Raw genomic sequence first — 19,014 nt, 5'->3', positions numbered from 1 at the left:
ACAAGTGTTGTGTCTTGTTGTGACTTTTTAAACAAATGCGGACTGAGAAGTAACAAGAAAAACAGACAAAGAAAAAAATTAATCTGTAAAATGGACAAAAAGAAGTTGTAGGAATAAGAAAAACATTTTGGTGTAATCCCACGTTTGTCCAGTAGAGGTCCATTTCTGTTTCTCATCATCATCATCATCTTTATTTGTTTCAGACATTTCTGTCTTAAGTCCACAAAAGCAAATCAAAGTACACAAAGTCTGAAAAAGGAATAGGCAGAAGCCTAAGCTTATGACGCCTACACCTTTTGTACTAAACGTAAAGAGCTGCTATATTCAACAGTATATACAATATGAACAAAAACAAAAAAAAGAACAAGTAAGCAATTCAGCATTCAGCATATGAGTTTATGATTTTCTTTTTGTACAAACTTTTAAAAGGTTCTGCAGTCTTTAACATTGTCATCTAACCTGTTCCAAACATTTACTCCAACAGTTGAAATGCAGTGCTGTTTTACATTTGTTCTGACACTTGTTTTTTTAAAATACATCATGTCCTCTAAGATTATAAGCACAATCTCGATTTTTAAACAGATCTTGGATATGAAATGGTAATTGTTTATTCTTAATTTTATACATAAATTGTCTTTGTTCACAATTCGCATTGCTCGTTTTTGGACAACTGCAATAGGAATGATATTTGTTTGGTATGTATTTCCCCACACCTCCACACAGTAGGTCATGTAGGGAAATATCAACGAAATATACAAAATGAACAATGTTTTCGTTCAAACATTCTTTTACTTTTGATATAATTGCTAAAGATTTGCATAATTTTGTCTTTATGAATTGTATGTGGCTTTTCCAACTTAGGTTATAGTGGATTATTATTCCTAGAAATTTAATTTGATTTATTTGCTCTATTTCTGTATTATGAATAATAAGATTCCTGTTCACATTTATTCAGCGATTTGTAAATACTATGAATTTAGTTTTCTTTAGATTTAAAGTTAATTTGTTTGAGTCAAACCAGCTTATCAGCAATTTTAGTTCTTTTTCTAGCTCCTCAATTACTGTTTCTAAATCATTGCCACAGTGTATTATATTTGTATCGTCTGCTGTATCGTTTCTTGTTTATTTCCATGATTATTCACACTGTAGATCCTCAAAAAATAAACTCAAAATTGCCTGGTTGCGTAGAACTTCAAAGGGAATCATCCGGACCTTGTTTAGGCAGTTGAAACATTTCGTTTTCATGCCATTGAAACATTTATATCATTAATAAAACTATGTAAATACAAAAAAAAATACATGGCTTTAACTTTATCTTGCAAAAATGTATCAGGACAATTCATAAGGCAGTGCAAGTATAATAGTGTCCACTAGGGGGAAGCATAAACCTAATGAAAAACTATACTAAGCAGGCCTATACTACATCTTTGGATTAAGGTTAAAAAGTAAACAAAAATACAAAAAAGTGTGTATTGTAGAGGAGAAAATGTTTTATTTAACGGTTGTATGACACAAAATGGATTCTTGTTGCTTTAAGTCATGTTCTAATGCTGTTACGTCTTCAAAAACAGACCTGGACTTGTGTTTTGTTTGAGTTAATTATTAGTCTGTTTACATCTGAAAAGCTCAAAATGCTCTGTTCCACCTTGTGATGTCATCAAGTGGTAGTTTTCAAGTGAACAGCTCCTTTTACCTTTAGTTCAGTCAAGATAAATGGCAACTCATCCAAATCATCCAAATGATTCTAGTGAAGTTTAAAGTTTAAAAACACAGTGGAGCACTTCCTGTATTACCACATGATGACATCACAAGGTGGAACAGAGTGTTTTCTTGTTAGTTTGAAAGAAGAACTCAGCCTAAATCTGCAGGGTTTGTGCGTTAAACATGTGAGAATGAAACAAAACACAACTCCAGGTCTGTTTGTGATGAGGAAACATTAGAACAGATCAGAAACATGAGATTTTTAAGGTCAGTGCAGTTTTACGTTAACAAAAACACCTCCTGTAGTGTCCAATATAAACCATATTAAAACTATCCAAATATTTGAACCTATTAAGTCAAACGTATGAAACAAAAACACATTCAAACTGCCCTAAGAGGATTTTCCCTCCTTTTTCAGCATAAACAGGCCTGATGTTCTCACAGTCAGACAGTGGAGGGTGAGGCTCGGAGCCGGAGCCTCTGTCTCTGAAGCACAATCAGCTTTTGTTTGAGTCCAGTGAGAAAAAAAAAAAAATCAAATGTAGATTTAGGACACGACAAGGAAGCTGCTGCTGCGGCTACAAACAGAGGAGTGCACACAGGGACACAGGCACAGGCAGAGGGCGCTAGACGGGAGTTTAAAGTCAGTCAAATATATGGAACTTTCATGTGTGGGACAACAGCCAAATATCAAATCTTTTCAAATCCACAAACAGCTGTGATCCAGTGTACAGGCCATACTCTGCCTTTAACTGTGTCTTTAACTGTATCCAGGGACTCCCAGGCTTCCCTCACCCCAGACACTTCCTCCAGCTCCTCCAGTGAGACCTCAAGGTGTTCCCAGGCCAGCTCAGAGACATAGTCCCTCCAGCATGTCCGGGTCTCCTCTGGGGCGTCCTCCTGGTGGGACATGAACACCTCCCCAGGGAGACATCCCAGAGGGATCTGAAACAGACGTCGGAGCCTCAACTGCTCCTCTCCACATGGAGTAGCAGCGGCTCTACCCCGAGCTCCTGCTGTGTGACTGAGCTCCTCCCCCTCTCTCTAAAGGAGCGTCCTGCAGAGGAAACTCATTTAAATGCACGTGTCCATGATCTTGTTCTTTTAGTCATTACACCAGGATTAAACCAGGAGTGAACCAGGAGTGAACCAGGACTAAACCAGTACTAAATCAGGACTAAACCAGCACTATAGGTGAGGGTAAATCAAGAGCTTTGCCTTTGGACTCCTTCACCACAACAGTGCGATGTGATGCTGCACTGATTCACTAATAATAATAATAATAATAACTTTATTAATATACCACTTTTCTTAGCAGAGTTTCAAAGTACTTTACAAACAGATAAAAAGCAGAAGGCATAAATTAAAACAATACAGAATAGAAATAACTGTGTAACTACAAATAGCTCCATCGACTCTGGCTCCAATTCACTTTCTATTGAAAATCTGTGTCCCCTCTCTCTGTAACCCATGATATGAACATTAATAACAGACAAATCAGGCACCGTCTTTCCCTGAGGTCACTCCTGCTAGCGTTAGCAACAGGTTTGATTGACAGCGTTGCTAAGGGCCCGTACTCACTTAGTCCACTTCTTTATACTATTCTGTGATAGAGACAGACATAGATCGGTCTTTCTCTAGTTAAAGTTCACTTTCTTGTCCCCGTAGGGAAATGGCTCTTTATTTGACCCATGTCTGTCACATTATAGTCAGAACACTAAGTTTAGTCTCTTAAACTCACCATCGGTTGTTTATAGTTTTGGTTCTCTTTGCTTCAGTCTCGTAATGACGGCTGAATGTCCCTGTAGACCTCGCCCAGATGAACTTCCTCAAACGCCGCTCTGAGCTGTGAGAGGGACGAGCACTCTCCCACCACAAACCCCTGCAGACTGGAACCAGAACAGAAAACACTTTAATTTAAGGCACATTTAAATCAGACCTGTTCTGTAAACTGTTCTGTTCAGATGTTTCTCCATGTTCTGCTCGTTTCTTCTCATTGAGCCTCTGAAGTTGTATTTGGAGTGATTCATGTTTGAGTTTAATCTTTAATCCACTATTTTCAAGATGCCATTTTGCTGTTTTACCCCCGTTTAACCTCACTCAGTCTACATCTTTACACAGTCTGTGGTTATAAGTTGTAGTGAGTGAGTGAGTGAGTTTGTACCTGCTCTGAGCCGCCGCAGGTGACGGCGTCTCAATGAGAACTTTCATCAGTTTCTCTTTACACTTTCTGCCCGAAGAATCCACATCCACCTTGACTGTTTTTAAAAGGCAACAGAACTCCTAAAAACGGGCAACAAACATATGGCAATGTTTTAGTAAATTATTAAACAGATTAAAAAAATAATAAAAATACCAATAAAAAATAACAACAGGACAAGTGGGAAAACTCCCTAAAATAAGGCTGAATGATGTAATTAGTGGAAAGGTTGATGGCAAATTTGCATAACTTTCCTGGTTGACGATTTGTAGGTCCAACACGAACTATTGCATGTTTAGTTTATTGTATTAATATTTAATTCTTAACATATGTCTTGACCCCATAGACTGTTTATATAAATGGACATAGCTAACCTGCTAGCCGCTGTGTTCCAAGCAGGAAGTGATCGTGGGCTACGCTTCAGGCTCCATCAACTCTGGCTCCAATTCACTTTACATTGTAAAACTCGTGATTTTGGTCTTAAATGTTCGTATTAACCCGCCCTACATGATCCTGGTGTTTTTATTTTGCCATTTTGTTCATAGATCAAATTATGAACATTAATAAACAGACAAATGAGGCGCCTTCTTTCCTCGAGGTCACTCCTGCTAGTGTTAGCAACAGGTTTGATTGACAGCGTTGCTAAGGGCCCGCTCTCTACTAAACCAGTGGTGAGAGAACAGCCTCGCATCACATTGGCTCTTTGGTTGCTATGATACTGATATGATATTGGTCTGTTATTAATGTTCATATCTTGATTTACAGACACAACAGTGAAATAAAAATCCCAGGATCATGTAGAGGGTTAATATGAATAAAAATAAAAATAACAAAAAAAATCCTCAAAACAACAAAAAAACCCCAACTCAAAATAAATAAATAAAAAATGAAAAAAAAATGAAAAAAAAAACTCAAAATAAATAAATAAATTAATAATAATAATAATAATAATAATAATAATAATAACAAACAAAAAACCCTCAAAAAAAAAAAACAAAAAAAAAACAACCTCAAAATATGTAAATAAATAAATAAATAATAATAAAATAAACTCAAAATAACTAAAAAAAATTATAATAAAAACCCCAGGATCACGTAGAGCAGGTTAATACAAATAAAAATAAAAATAACAAAAAAAACAACTCAAAATAACTAAAAAAAACAAAAAACAAACTGAAAAAATCCCTCAAAATAACAAAAAAAAATTAATAATAATAATAACAAACAAAAACCCCTCCAAAAAAAAAAAAAAAAAAAAAACAAAATATGTAAATAAATAATAATAAAATAAACTCAAAATAACAAAAAAATAAAAATAAAATAAAAACTCCAGGATCATGTAGAGCAGGTTAATACAAACATTTATGACCAAAATGAGTCTGACAGCAGCAGGTACAGAGAGAGGGGTGACAATTTTTCAATGTGACGTGAATAGAAGTCACCGAACCCGGACGTGACCCCTTGATCACCTATTATCTGGACCGTGATGATTAGCAGATTAGCTACGTCCATTTATATAAACAGTCTATGGTTCAAATACTCACCTTGATGTTGGCTTTGTTTCCCTGTAGTAAAACCAGAATGTTTCGTCCCAATATTAACCTCCCACTGAGCTGCAGCTGTTTGCTCCACCGCTCCAGGAGAGACACGTAACGGTTTCTGGATCTGATGTGGTCCAGAGACAGAACTGAGACCCACAAATCCTGGTCTTGGTCCTGGTCCTGGTCCGGTTTCACCTTCGACTCTGATCCAGGGAGGGCCTCAGACACGTCAAAGCTCTGGGAGAAAAGAAATAATGTGCAAATCAACCATTACTCAGAAGGAGGAGATGTATTTATTTGATTATTTGTCTGTTTATTTTACAGATTTAATGCCCATTTTTTTTACATTTCTATAAAAAAGGCAAAGTTAATTATTCAACCTTCAACTTATATATCTGTTACTCATAAGGTCCAAAGTAAGCGGTCATGGTAAACATCACATTTTTATACAGCACATTTCCACCTTCAAGTCACTCAAATCGCTTTAAATCAAGGAACAAACGCTCTACCAACTGAGCCACTGTCACGCAACTATTAAAGTGTTTCATTGTGTAAGATTAATCGAATGGTCATGAGCTTTGGGTAATGATCGAAAAGACAATATGACGGTCAAAATGAGTTTCCTCTGCAGGGTGGCTGGGCACTCCCTTAGAGACAGGCTAGACTAGAGCCGCTGTTCCTCCACGTGGAGCGGAGCAGTTCATGCCCCACCAGGAGTAGGCCCCGTGCACCGAGGACACTCTGGAGGGACTATGTCTCTCTCTGGCCTTGGAACGCCTTGGGGTCCCACCGGAGGAGCTGGAGGACGTGTCTGGGGTGAGGGAAGTCTGGGAGTCCCTGCTTAGACTGCTGCCCCCACGACCCGGCCCCGGATAAGCGGAAGAAAATGGATGGATGACTGATTAATCTCAATCAAATCAAAAACACAATTTGAATGGATGCAATTAGGAAGCAAAGGCTGCTCATCATTTCCTCCAAAACAACAAAATCAAAATCAAATGTGATTCTGGGATTTCTGATATTTAGCTCGTATTTCAGTCTTTTTCTCAGTTTGTTCATGTTTTTACTCTGTGCTCCATGATACGAGTTCACTGGGATTATCCTGCCTAAGCAATATAGAGCCAGTCTCTAAAGTAGTTTAAATATGATGGTTTACCTGTAAACTCTCCATCAGCTGATGCACCATCGCCTCTGGGGGTAAAGAGGCGGCCTGATGGAGCAGGTGGCGTCTGATGCTCTGACACTGGGTTCTGGACAGAGCGGTGGACGAGACGGAGACGTCAGGGGGGCAGAGGGGGTAGGAGGGGGGCAGGTGGAAGAGCAGAGTCACCCCCCCTCCTCCCAGAACAGACGAGGTGATCTGCACCGTCACGCCATCAGCTGCAACAAGACAAGGTGAAGAAGGAGAAGAAGAAGGATTAGAAGAAGAAAAAGGAGAAGAAGGAGAAGAAGAAAGCGGAGGAGGAGGAGAAGAAGGAGAAGAAGAAGAAAAAGGAGAAGAAGGCAGAGGAGGAGGAGAAGAAGGAGAAGAAGAAGAAGAAGAAGGAGAAGAAGAAGAAAAAGAAGAAGGAGAAGAAAAAGAAAAAGGAGAAGGAGAAGAAGAGGAAGGAGAAAAAGAAGGAGAAGAAGAAGAACGAGAAGAAGGAGAAGAAGAAGGTGAAGAAGAAGAAGGAGAAGAACCAGAAGAAGAAGGAGAAGAAGGACAAGAAGAAGGTGAAGAAGAAGGAGAAGAAGAAGAAGGAGAAGAAGAAGGTGAAGAAGGAGAAGAAGAAAAAGGAGAAGAACAAGAAGGAGAAGAAGAAGGAGAAGAAGAAGAAAAAGAAGGAGAAGAAGAAGGAGGAGAAGAAGAAGGAGTAGAAGAAGAAGAAATCAGACTTGAATAGCGTGTTTTTGGACACTTTACAAATAATAAGACACAGTAGAAGAAGACAATGGAAATTATGATGGGAATGTCAGATGGAACAAGTGATTTTTTTCGTGTTGTTTTTAGTGCTGTAATGAGTCCAAGCGATTATTACACAACAGTTATAAAATATTAAACACAGAGTAGCTACAGAATTCCCCTCTGAACCAAAATTGTGCTACATCTTAACATTGTAATATACCTTTTAACAAGTTGACTAGAATTGATAGCAAAGGTCTTAGTATTATCTGTAGGGATGCACCAATAGCGTTATCGAATATTGGAGCCAGTACTGAAACTTTGCTAGATCGGGTATCGGTTCTATAACATCAGCTAATATCAATATTTGTGATTGTGATTTTCAGGCTGATTTTGGCCCAGAACGTGTCATAATGTTTGAACTTTCATTCATACAAAGCTGTTCAGAAGTTTTTTGAAGGATAAATAACAGTTGTATAACACTAGACAGGTCAATATATTGTTTGCCCATATTTGCGTTCGTCAGCTATTGGCCTCAAATCTACAGCAGAGGCCGATCTGCTGCCTAAGAATACACAAAATGCTTTATTTTAACACTTGAGTGTGAAATGATAACCACACTCTTAAAGGTTTGTGGTTTACAAGGGCTGTGGGGGATTTTTAGTAAACTTCAATAACAGAAATTGGAGAAAATTAAAAGCGGCCCAGAAATATTGGCAGAGCTTATCGGCCATTGGTTTCTCTGGATTCTAAAAAATCGGTATCAAAAAAAGAAACCAAAAACATATTGGTTAATCTCAACATAACACTATTGGTTCTCTGGTGTTATGTAATGTAAGTTAACTGTGTGTTAAAGAAAATAAGTGCAATTTTTTCCATCTCTACACTGATATCTGTTAATATCTGTCAAAGTACCAGAACTGAAAAAGCTGGATCGGTGCATCCCTAAGTATTTCTCATATTATGTTGCTCATTTGAATATATATACAATATTCTTTATTCTAATTTGTAGTCTCATACTATTTTTGTTGCTGTTGCCCTAAGCCTTTTAATTCGATGTCATTTCCTGTTGCTGTGGTCTCATCTGCCTTTAAGTTGCGGGGTCACAGAGGTCACTTCCCTGTCTCTTCCTCTGCTCCTCACTGCGGCTGTGGCGTGCTCAGGTCGGCATCTAGGACAAAAACTGTGGACTTCCGGACTAAAGCATACCTTTTTCTCATTCCAAATTGTCTACCTCTCAACGGTCAGGTTTTTTCCTGGACTAAAAAAAGAAATATGAACTACAACCCTCATATCCTGATGCCGAGCTGCCCAGATCCTGTGCGATAGGACAAAATAAACTGACTTTCAGGCACACTCATCCTCATTTTTCCTTGGAACCTATTTATAGCATTTTTTTAGTTTATTTTTTTTGGACTTTGGATCAAAACTTGGACACTGCATTCACAAACTTTGGCATAAACTAATAATACAAAGAACATTTAACTTGTGCAACAACCAACAATACAAAAGCTATTCACTGCATTGACTGTTTGTCTTGTTTATTTATTTATTTATTTATTTTTATACTTTAATACTTTATTTATTTATTTATTTTTTAATACTTCAATACATTTCTGCTTTAAAATTTCATACCCCAGGTTCAAATAAGAACCAGCCTTCTGACTTTGCCAATAGTAATCGTACTTTACTCACTGTGATCGTAGTCAAACCCCTGGCCTACAAGCATTACATTGTTGTTTGTTTTACTCAAGTCTAGGGTGACCTGATTTTCAAAATTCAAAACTGGAACATGGGATGGTTGGAATAAATAAAATAATGGAAAAGAATACATAACACTGTCCTATCTCCACTCACTTGTGTCAGTGATAATCTGAGGGACTTGTGTGGTGCATTTTTTGATCTTCGCTCATTTTCAAGCAGGTTTTCTGTATTTTAGGTAAAGAAATGACAATGTATTCCCTGCTTATACTGTTGAAGGGCAGTAAATAGGTCCAAAATAGGGACACCTGGGACATTTCCTGTATAAAACTGGGACATGGGATGGTTGTTATAAATAAAATAGTGGAAAAAAACACATAACACTGTCCTATCTCCACTCACTTGTGTCAGTCATAATCTGAGGACTTGTGCCCGTACATTCTTTTGCCTTTACTCATTTTCAAGCAGGTTTTTTGTATTTTAACTAAAGAAATTACAAAATATTCCATTATTTTACTGTTGGAGGGCATTAAATAGGTCAAACATAGGGGCACCTGGAAAATTTCCTATATAAAACTGGAACAAATTAATGGTTTTGGATAAATCTGTTGGTACAGGGGAGACAAGACTCAAAAGTGGGACTGTCTGGTCACTCTGCTCAAGTCCATAACTTATTTTAATTGTTGTTTGTAGCATGTCACATAAAATCTGATAAAAAGTAAAACATTTTATTGATAAAAAATAAATAATGTTTAATTAATATAGTGACCTTTGACCTGTAAAGCCGGTAGGAGGAAAAGGTTTAATTCTGTCTCTTATCACTGTTTGATATTAACAGAATGAGCTCACCAGACTGATGCAGCAGCTCAAACTCTCCGTCTCCGCAGTAAATCGAAGATAAAACCGAAACTTCTTCTAAAGCTGCTTCAGACATGTTTCACCGACCAACATCATAACGTTAACCAGACATGTCAATGAATAAAGCAGCTAAAATGTGTAATAAACGTGCTATTATCAGAAAAACAAGAGCCCGGACTCATTTGAATGTGGCACTCGTCCGTCCGCGGTAAAGTCCGGGTGGTTTGAAAGCTAGAATAAAGGTTCCGCTTCTATGGAAAATGAAATATAAAATATAAGTAAAACCAAGTGGAAGTGTTTCTCGACAGTAAGTCTATTTTTACGTATTGAGAAAAGTGTCTGTGTATTATTTGTGTAAAACTGTTTATTGCAAATGTAATATTTCAATTTTTTTATTTCATGATGAGAGCAGAGGTCAGAAGATGAGAGGTGAAATGCCTGTATTAATAATTCTGTAATAATGTTACCTGGAGAATGGTCAGAATCCTGGATGGAGGCAACTGAACCCAAAATGAAGGAAAAATTTTTATATTTTTAATGATTAATTGACTAAAGCCACAGTATGTAACTTTTAGTCAAAAATAGGGCAAAATAAAAGCATATTTGTTTCATTTTGGTTGTGCGTCTTTGCACTTAAAATGATCCTTACTGTGACTGGGCTCGCATTTCCACAGACCTGACTCTTATTTGAAATGGAGAAAAAGTTTTCTGCTTGTTTCTATGGAAATGCTGTTCCTTTGGTTTTCATCTTTTAGAGTATGGCATAAAACCAATGTTGGATTGTGCACTGTGTCTGACGTAAATGCAAAAAGGTTTTATAACAAGAAATAAGCCACTTTTTTTTTAATGTTTTTATTTATGGTTAAAAATGGCCACTTATGGGGTTAACTCTTCTGTTTTGTTACAGTGGAACATCTGGATTATGTTTTATTTATTTATTTATTTTATTTCTTTTTTTTTCATATTTTGAAATATTCTATTGCTATTCCTATTTTCTTCTCCATTAAAACTTTACTTACATATCCTCTTCATTTGTGTCCCTATTCCGGAATTTTGACTGTTTTTGTCTTCAAAAGTGTCTAAACAGCGTCATCTATCGGTGGCCCGTGGAGTCAGAGGAGAGCTCTGCGACTCCGGGAGGATGCTTTTGGCTGCAGAGTCTTGTCGTCATGTGACTGAATCTAGAGTCATTTTCGCTTTTTAAAATCCCAAACTCTCCACATCTTTCCCTCTCCAGCTCTGGTCCAGCTCCGCTCCATCCTCGTCTCCACCTCGTCTCTGCGCGCTCCGCCGGGCGGGACGCACTCATCTCCGGGCGCAGCAGCCTCTCCCCCTCGCTCTCTATTGAACACTGAAATACAAACCGGAAACCAAACTTTTTTTTCTTCGAGCTTTTGCACAGTTGTTGGAGTAAATGAGCGACAGAGACGCAGGAGGCGCGTCAGGCAGTGTCACGAACTGAAAAACTTTGCACAGTTCCTTATTTTACGCAGTAATTTTTAGGACTTTTCGGAGATGAGTCCAGCGCCCATCAGCCTCCAGCGGAGAAGAGAAGAGTTTGCAGCCGGGATAGAGGCGTGAGAGAGCGGCCACGTCGAGCGAATTCAGCCCCGAATAACGGACTTTATCATGGAAGACGTGAGTAATGCGCTTCACGTTGTTTGTCGAGGCGTTTCTTGCGCTTTTTCAGCTTTACGCACAGGATAAGATGACGTTTGCGCGGAGCAAAAACGTGTACGCAACATTTTACAGCATTTCCATGTTAAAAAGTTTTATTATAATCACTTCTAACTCGCTTTTAATGTTTTCCCCCTATGGTTTGTTTTTAAAAAGTTGTTGTTTAGATCTCCAAACTATGCGTAAGACTATTTGGCACCAAGCACCTGCCCAACTGTCAATCTTCCAGCATCTTTATGGCTCTCTGGCGCGTTGGGCGAGGGTACAAAAACAAACTCCCTTTAAAAACCGTGTTATATAACGTTTTATGAGGTGTTTGGTTAGGTTAACGACTCGCTCAACTGAAGATAAGTCTTGTTTTAAGTTCATTTGGCTGCTCTAGTCACTTCGGCGCAGGTTTTTCGCCCGTAAACAAGCGTCTGTAGTGCGTTTTATTGGGCCACACTGGAAGGGAGGCGAGGAGGAGGAAAGAAAACAGAAGAAAACAGGGCTAGACTCTGGAGAGCTGTGGATTCAAAGTGGTACAACTTTATTATGTTCGCAACTGACAGTTAATAACTCTTTTTATTAGGTTTGTTTGACCAGTGTGTTAATATAGGCAAATACTGTTTATTTTAGGCTAAAGTGAATTCAACTTAAAGGGGAGGTATGACACTGTTCTCTGATGTATGGTCTAATGCTGTTTCTTCATCAAAAACAGACCTGGACCTGTTTTTTTTTGTTTCATGCATACACGTTTAACACACAAACCCTGCATATTTAGGCTGAAAACACTCAGCTCCACTTTGTGATGTCATCATGTGGTAATACAGGAAGTGCTCCGCTGTGTTTTTAAACTCCACACACCTTCATTTCTAGAATCATTTGGATCATTTCAGCTCCTGGAGTTGCCAATTTTCTACTGAACTAAAGCTAAAACGTAGCGGTAGCGCTTGAAAACTACCACTTCATGACATCACAAGGTGGAACGGAGAATTTTGAGCTTTGGAGATTTAGACAGACTAAACAAAACACAACTCCAGGTCTGTTTTTAATTGGCTAACAACGTTCTAACATGGATTAAAGCTACGAGAGTCAGTTTTGCATAATATAGAACCTTAAAGCAGGAGTCTCAAACTCGCAGCCCAGGGGCCAACTGCGGCCCACGAGATGATATTCTGTGGCCCACAGGACAATATGAAAGTTTGTAGAAGCTTCCTCCAAATCTGTAAACTCAAATCTGTGGTTGGCTGTTTGTAGTCCCATCACAAAAGAGTCAACAAATAACAAAGTATATCCATAAAATCCACAAGAATTGCTGTATTTCCTCATGTATGTTGAAAACAGCGAGAATGTTTGAGAAGATTTTAACAAAGCTTTTTTGTGGAAAACCTGATGCAGCCTCACCCACACTCTGCCTCCTGTAGCCTCCAGATAATTTGAGTTTGAGACCCCTGCCTTAAAGTAAAAGTATCAAATGTTTACTACTACTTTGTACTTATATAGAAGTTTCCAAATATTTCGAAGGACATATTAAAGTGTTGGCTACTTTTCACACATTTTACGCAAAAACATGTTATGACCTTAAAATCTGAACATTTTTTAAAAATGTATTAAAAAAAAAAACAAAAAAAAAACTAGGATTAAGTTTAGTTCCTACCCCCACCGCTCCTACCACAGGACCACTACTACTACTTAATACTACAATTTTATCACTGATTCCATTTGTGGTACTGGCTGTTAAAACCATCAGGCTGTTACGTAATGTTCAGAGGTGGAGGAAGTACTCAGTTTTGGTACTTAAGTAAAAGTACAAATGCAAAAAAGCAAAAAAAATAGTCAAGTAGAAGTGTCACATGAAAAAAATTGACTTAAGTAAAAATATTAAAGTACCTGTGGAAAAATGTACTTAAAGAGTAAAAAGTGAAAGTATTTTGCGCATATTTTGAGATCTAAAGAAGCTTCGAATGTACTTATTTTGATAAAGATTTGTTCAACAGAAACAATTTAATTAATATTTTTGTTTTGCTCAAATTATGAACGTGTTAAAAATAAACCCTCAGACTTTACAGCAGGTGTGGGGATATATTTTTTCAATATAATAACTCTGTTTTATAGTAAAAGAAACAAAAAAACATCAACTTTCCAACAGAGAGAGTAAACAGAGTAAGAATTTAAGTCTAAAAACGTGTTACTACAGCTCATATTGTTTGATTAGTGACAAAAGTGTGTGTACATGAGGTTTTTTTCTGTTTTAAAGTGTGTGTACATGAGGCTTTTTTCTGCTTTAAAGTGTGTGTACATGAGGCCTTTTTCTGTTTTAAAGTGTGTGTACATGAGGCTTTTTTCTGTTTTAAAGTGTGTGTACATGAGGCTTTTTTCTGTTTTAAAGCGTGTGTACATGAGGCTTTTTTCTGCTTTAAAGCGTGTGTACATGAGGCTTTTTTCTGTTTTAAAGTGTGTACATGAGGCTTTTTTCTGCTTTAAAGTCTGTGTACATGAGGCTTTTTTCTGTTTGCGTTGAACTGATGTTGTATTAAAACTTGACACATGATTTTAAGTGTCTCAAACCTGGAAATGAGTTTGAGGAAGACACATCACTGAAAAGGGAAGCTGTTTGATCATGTGACTCGATACCTTTTCAGGGAAGTCACAGAAATCTTTAAACAAATAAGCAGCACCTCCCATTAAAGGAATAAGCAGCATCCCTCACTTTAAAAGAATAAGCAGCATTCATCCCTTTTATTAGAGCCATGTTTATTTATTCAAATAGGAGTTTTCCACATTATTATTAGTTATTTTTTGTCTATAGTAATTGTACCACTGCCAGCATAACTACGGCTAGTACAACTAACTGCTAATATTATTATTACTACTACTACTATAATAACTAACTACTATTACTACTACTACTACTACTACTCTATTACTACTACTACTCATCGACTGTTTATATAAATGGACATAGTTAACCTGCTATAGGAAGTGATCATCGGTGCACTTTCGGCTCCATCGACTCTGGCTCCAATTCACTTTCTATGTAAAAACTGTCCCCTCTCTCTGTACCTGCTGCTGTCAGGCTCATTTTGGTCTTAAATGTTCGTATTAACCCGCTCTACATGATCCTGGGGTTTTTATTTCACTATTGTGTCACTAAATCAAGATATGAACATTAATAACAGACAAATCAGGTGCCTACTTTCCCTGAGGTTGCTCCTGTTAGCATTAGCAACGGGTTTTATTGACAGCGTTGCTAAGCGTGTGGGCGGGAAGGGGCTTTACCTTCAGCAACCTTGCTCTGGATTGGCTCTTTGGTTGTTATGATACTACTACTCCTACTCTACTATACCACTATACCATGTGAGCTGGTGCGCCTCTCCACAGACCAGACATGTAACTTGGTTTGGTGACATCAGCTGCTTTTCTCCATGGATGTAGTTAAGTTCAGTGCCTTCCGAAGCAATAACATGTCCATAGAGACTGACAGATGGCAGAACTTCCTCCAGAAAAGTTACATAGCGCAGCTTTTTTGAATCTTTATTATGCGCAGATGTAGTTTCAGAGACGCACGGTGATCATTTGACTCTATAATCTAGAAGTCATTAATCTTATATATTTGGGTATTGCGAGGTGATGCGATAAGGCGTGCGTTATGTCAGTCTCATGCCTCGATAAATACCTTGCAGCAAGAAGGGCATCTGACGTAATCCCTTGTGAAATCACCGTGTAAATAACTCCATGTTTCAGTCCAGCTGGAAAAATCCCAAATCAGAACCGAAGCCAAAGTATTTGACTGTGTTTTAAAGTGTGAAGGCACCAGGCGCGTGTGCAGAGGGTTTAACGTGAAAATAATTGCGTTAACGGCAAGCATCGGGGCAGCTGTGTTTGTGTGTCTCTGTTGAACATTCGCAGACACATTTTTGGAGGTGATTCACTCGAAATGAGCAGAGCAGAGCCATGATGTCAGGGCTTTTGAGTCAGAGGGGTTTTTATGGGAACTGGACAACACTTTCAACACAGAGGAGCTGGAAAAGTGAAGCTGTTTATGACTATTTTAAAGTGGGCGTGCGACGCCGTTTTCTGATCTGTTCTAATGTCATTTCCTCGTCACAAACAGACTTGGAGTTGTGTTTTTTTGTTTCATTCACACATATTTAACACACAATCCCTGCAGATTTAGGCTACGTTCTTCTCTCAAACTGAAAACACTCTGTTCCACCTTGTGATGTCATCATGTGGTGATACAGGAAGTGCTCCACTGTGTTTTTAAACTCCACACACCTTCATTTCTAGAATCATTTGGATTATTTCAGCTCTCGAATTGCCGATCTCTACTGAACTAAAGGTGAAAAGAGAGCGGTTAAAATGAAAACCACCACTTCATGACATCACAAGGTGGAACGTCGCATTTTGAGCTTTGAAGATGTAGATCAGGGGTGTCAAACTCAATTTCACCAAGGGCCAATTTGCATAGATGTAAAAAAAAATATATATATGACTTTGTAATTGCCTATCTACTGATAAACTGACATTTTAAGACAGTCATACATTTTAATTTACCTTGTCGTGGCCACATAAAATGACATGGCGGGCCAGATTTCGCCCCTAGGACTTGAGTTTGACACATGTGATGTAGATAGACTAATAATAAAGGAAACAAAAAACAACTCCAGGTCTGTTTTTGATGCACCAACAAAATTATAACATGACTCAAAGCTACAAGAGTCACTTTTTTAGATGAAAATTTTACTTCCTGGTTGCAAATCCTGACATCACCCTGTGGAATTATGTAGCAATCATGTGGTACAATAATAATAAAGTGTTACTCAAACATTTGTGAATGAAACAAAACACAACTCCAGGTCTGTTTTTGAGGAGGAAACAGCATTAGAACATGACTTAAAGCTCAAAAGAGTCAGTTTTGTGTGATATAGGATCTTTAAATTAGCGTTCACTCCTGTCTAAAGTAAATAACGCAGTAAAAACCTAAAGCTGACGTAAATCTATATGTTTTACAACACCACAAACATATGGAGACCTATAAGAAATGCTTCAAATGAGCCTCAGTTGCAGCAGTAAAACGCACTGCACCAAGAATCCTGTGTGTGTCTCTGTTTAAAGTGTGTGTGAGGTGAACACAGACTGTGTAAAGACGTGACTGAGTGAGTGTGACGTCACCACAGCGTTCAGCTCCAAATGAAGCTCATTGAGGCTAGAGCAGGTATAGCAGCTTATTTGGAGCAGAGTTACATATTTGGAATTCTGTCCGCAAGTATCATAGCAACCAAAGAGCCAATCAGGAGCAAGGGTGTGGTAGGTAATGCCCCTTCCCGCCCGCACCGCTGCTTTAGTAGGGAGCGGGCGCTTAGCAACACTGTCAATCAAACCTGTTGCTAATGCTAGTGGGCCAAAAAAGTTTTAAGATAGTCTGGAAAAAAAAACAAAATGGGTTTAAAGAGCACATTTTCAGGAGCCTGTGATCAATCCTAGCATTCATGGTCCTTTTCAGGAGTTTGATTTTACACAAAAAGATGAGAGTGACTCACTGAAAAACTGTTTGTTAATGCTAATGCTAGCTAGCTTGTGACTGTAATGTTATTTGAGAGGGACTTGTTTAACAGCACAAATCAGATCACCTGTTGTAGATCCAGCTAAGCACAGTTCTTTATGATCAGATTGTGTTCAAACAAAGCTCAGATTAAAGTCTAACAAAGCCTCAGACAGAACAGAGCCTACAGTTAGCATTACACCCCCAGGGAATGCTGATGACCTGCAGTTGCAAAGTACTTGAGCATAGAGCTGTAATCAACAGAACAATTCGAATCATAGACTGTATACATAAATGGACATAGCTAACGTACTAGTCGGTACGTTCCAAACAGGAAGTGATCATGGGCGCACTTCCTGCTCCATCAACTCTATCTCCAATTCACTTTCCATTGAAAAACCGTGTCCCCTCTCTCTGTAACTGCTGCTGTCAGACTCGTCATTTTGGTTTTAAATGTTGGTGTTAACCCGCTCTACATGATCCTGGGGTTTTTATTTCACTATTGTGTCTGTAAATCAAGATATGAACATTAATAACAGACAAATCAGACGCCTTCTTTCCCCATTAGCGTTAGCAACAGGTTTGATTGACACCGTTCCTAAGCGCCCGCTCCCTGTTAAACCAGCGTTGCGGACAGGAAGGGGCGTTACGTTCAACAGCCTTGCTCCGGATTGGCTCTTTGGTTGCTGTGATACTCGTGCTCAGAATTCCAAATATGAAATTCTGCTCCAAATTAGCCGCTATAACACAAAAATCTCTCCAAAATGTCAGGTCCTGATTTGATTTATCGTATCATACTTGTATCTCCACGTCGCTGATAACAAGGGCCCTAAACATGCTTTGACCCCGTGTCCACCGCGTTCCCAGAGGAGCCCCCCGAGCATCTCCATGAGCGCACACATGCTCGTATTGTGCAGTGAAGAGCAGCGAGAGGCTCATCACATATACAGGGTTAATTGTTTGGTGGCATGACGCATAATGTGGCGGTCTGTTTTCCTCCTGTCTCAGCGGGTCAGTGAACGCGTCACTGCATCGAACCCCATAGACTGAGAGGTCCATGCCATAAAAGGCTGATTCAGATAAGTGCGTACAGTGGTATAGCGGTCAGAGCTGTAGATAATAGCCACTGGAGAGATGACAAACGCAGTATTGAGGAGATAAGTGGTGGACAGCTGGCATTAGCAAACAGCGCAGACAGAGCAAACAGACAAATTACACAAGCTAATCCAGGGCTAATAATAATGACACGGATCACCAGATTGACCAGAGACCACAATCTCCAAAACACCCAACAACACACGAATGAAGTAACACAGATCTACCCCATATGCTGTGTAATACTATGTCAATCAAACCTGTTGCTAACACTAGCAGGAGTGACCTCAGGGAAAGAAGGGAAGGGAAGTATCTTTAATAACAACAGATGTCAAATTTCAACCCTTGCAGCAGGAGTTTGTACAGAAATACAAACATTTAAGACCAAAATGACAACTCAGGACAGTTTTTCAATAGAAAGTGAATTGGAGCCAGAGTCGATGGAGAGAACATTAAAACACTTTTCTTCTTGGATCATTTACACAGTTCATTTCTGTATTTTTACTATAAACCTTATACGGATTGCTCTAAATGACTTCCTTTGTTCCAGTGACTCACCTGAATCAGCTGATAAAGTGTTTGTGTCGGCGTTTTGAGCCCACGCTGCGCCGTGACACTACTGTAAAAATAGAGTTCCTTCCACTTTGTGCTGAGAAAGTGCACTTTTGCAACTCCAGCAGTTTTATTATTTCTATTTATAGCGTAGTCTTAGAAATAAGTAGTTCTGTTCTTCTGTTGTGTGTAAAAAGGTTTTCTCGGGCCACTGAAGATAAAGGGTGAACTCATTAATCATGTGAATCAACATCACAACAACAACAACAACAAAAGCAGA

General features: G+C 38.6%; 2 protein-coding genes across 2 annotated transcripts in view; one reads left to right on the top strand and one right to left on the bottom strand.

Annotated features, from left to right (window-relative positions):
* Positions 1-470: 470 nt before the first annotated feature.
* On the bottom strand, positions 471-10,074 carry rwdd3 (RWD domain containing 3). Its single transcript, XM_033986046.2, has 6 exons — positions 9,875-10,074; positions 6,599-6,822; positions 5,446-5,679; positions 3,866-3,984; positions 3,443-3,590; positions 471-2,758 (listed from the first exon to the last, which is right to left on the bottom strand). Exons 1-5 carry the CDS (start codon positions 9,957-9,959, stop codon positions 3,476-3,478), a joined length of 777 nt encoding a protein of 258 aa, XP_033841937.1. The 5' UTR covers positions 9,960-10,074; the 3' UTR covers positions 471-2,758; positions 3,443-3,475.
* Positions 10,075-11,076: 1,002 nt separating this feature from the next.
* Positions 11,077-19,014, top strand: part of plekho2 (pleckstrin homology domain containing, family O member 2) — a 35,455-nt gene continuing 27,517 nt past the window's right edge. The window contains exon 1 of the mRNA XM_033986033.2: positions 11,077-11,521. Within this exon, the coding sequence (XP_033841924.1) occupies positions 11,513-11,521 (9 nt within the window). The 5' untranslated portion in view covers positions 11,077-11,512. The remainder of the gene's footprint in view (positions 11,522-19,014) is intronic.

This window comes from Periophthalmus magnuspinnatus, chromosome 3 (genome assembly GCF_009829125.3).
Source record: "Periophthalmus magnuspinnatus isolate fPerMag1 chromosome 3, fPerMag1.2.pri, whole genome shotgun sequence".
NCBI classification, from domain to species: Eukaryota; Metazoa; Chordata; class Actinopteri; order Gobiiformes; family Gobiidae; genus Periophthalmus; species Periophthalmus magnuspinnatus.
Note: the sequence above shows the minus strand (reverse complement) of the source record. Positions and strands in the feature narration are given on the sequence as shown.

Bases quoted from the DNA above. Each gene is read 5' to 3' on its own strand.
- rwdd3 (XM_033986046.2), bottom strand. From the start codon at position 9,959: ATGTCTGAAGCAGCTTTAGAAGAAGTTTCGGTTTTATCTTCGATTTAC. The intron at 3,985-5,445 runs GTGAGTATTTGA...GCCCGTTTTTAG, and splicing joins GAAACAAAGCCAACATCAAG to GAGTTCTGTTGCCTTTTAAA. The intron at 3,591-3,865 runs GTACAAACTCAC...TTCTGGTTCCAG, and splicing joins CCTGCGGCGGCTCAGAGCAG to TCTGCAGGGGTTTGTGGTGG.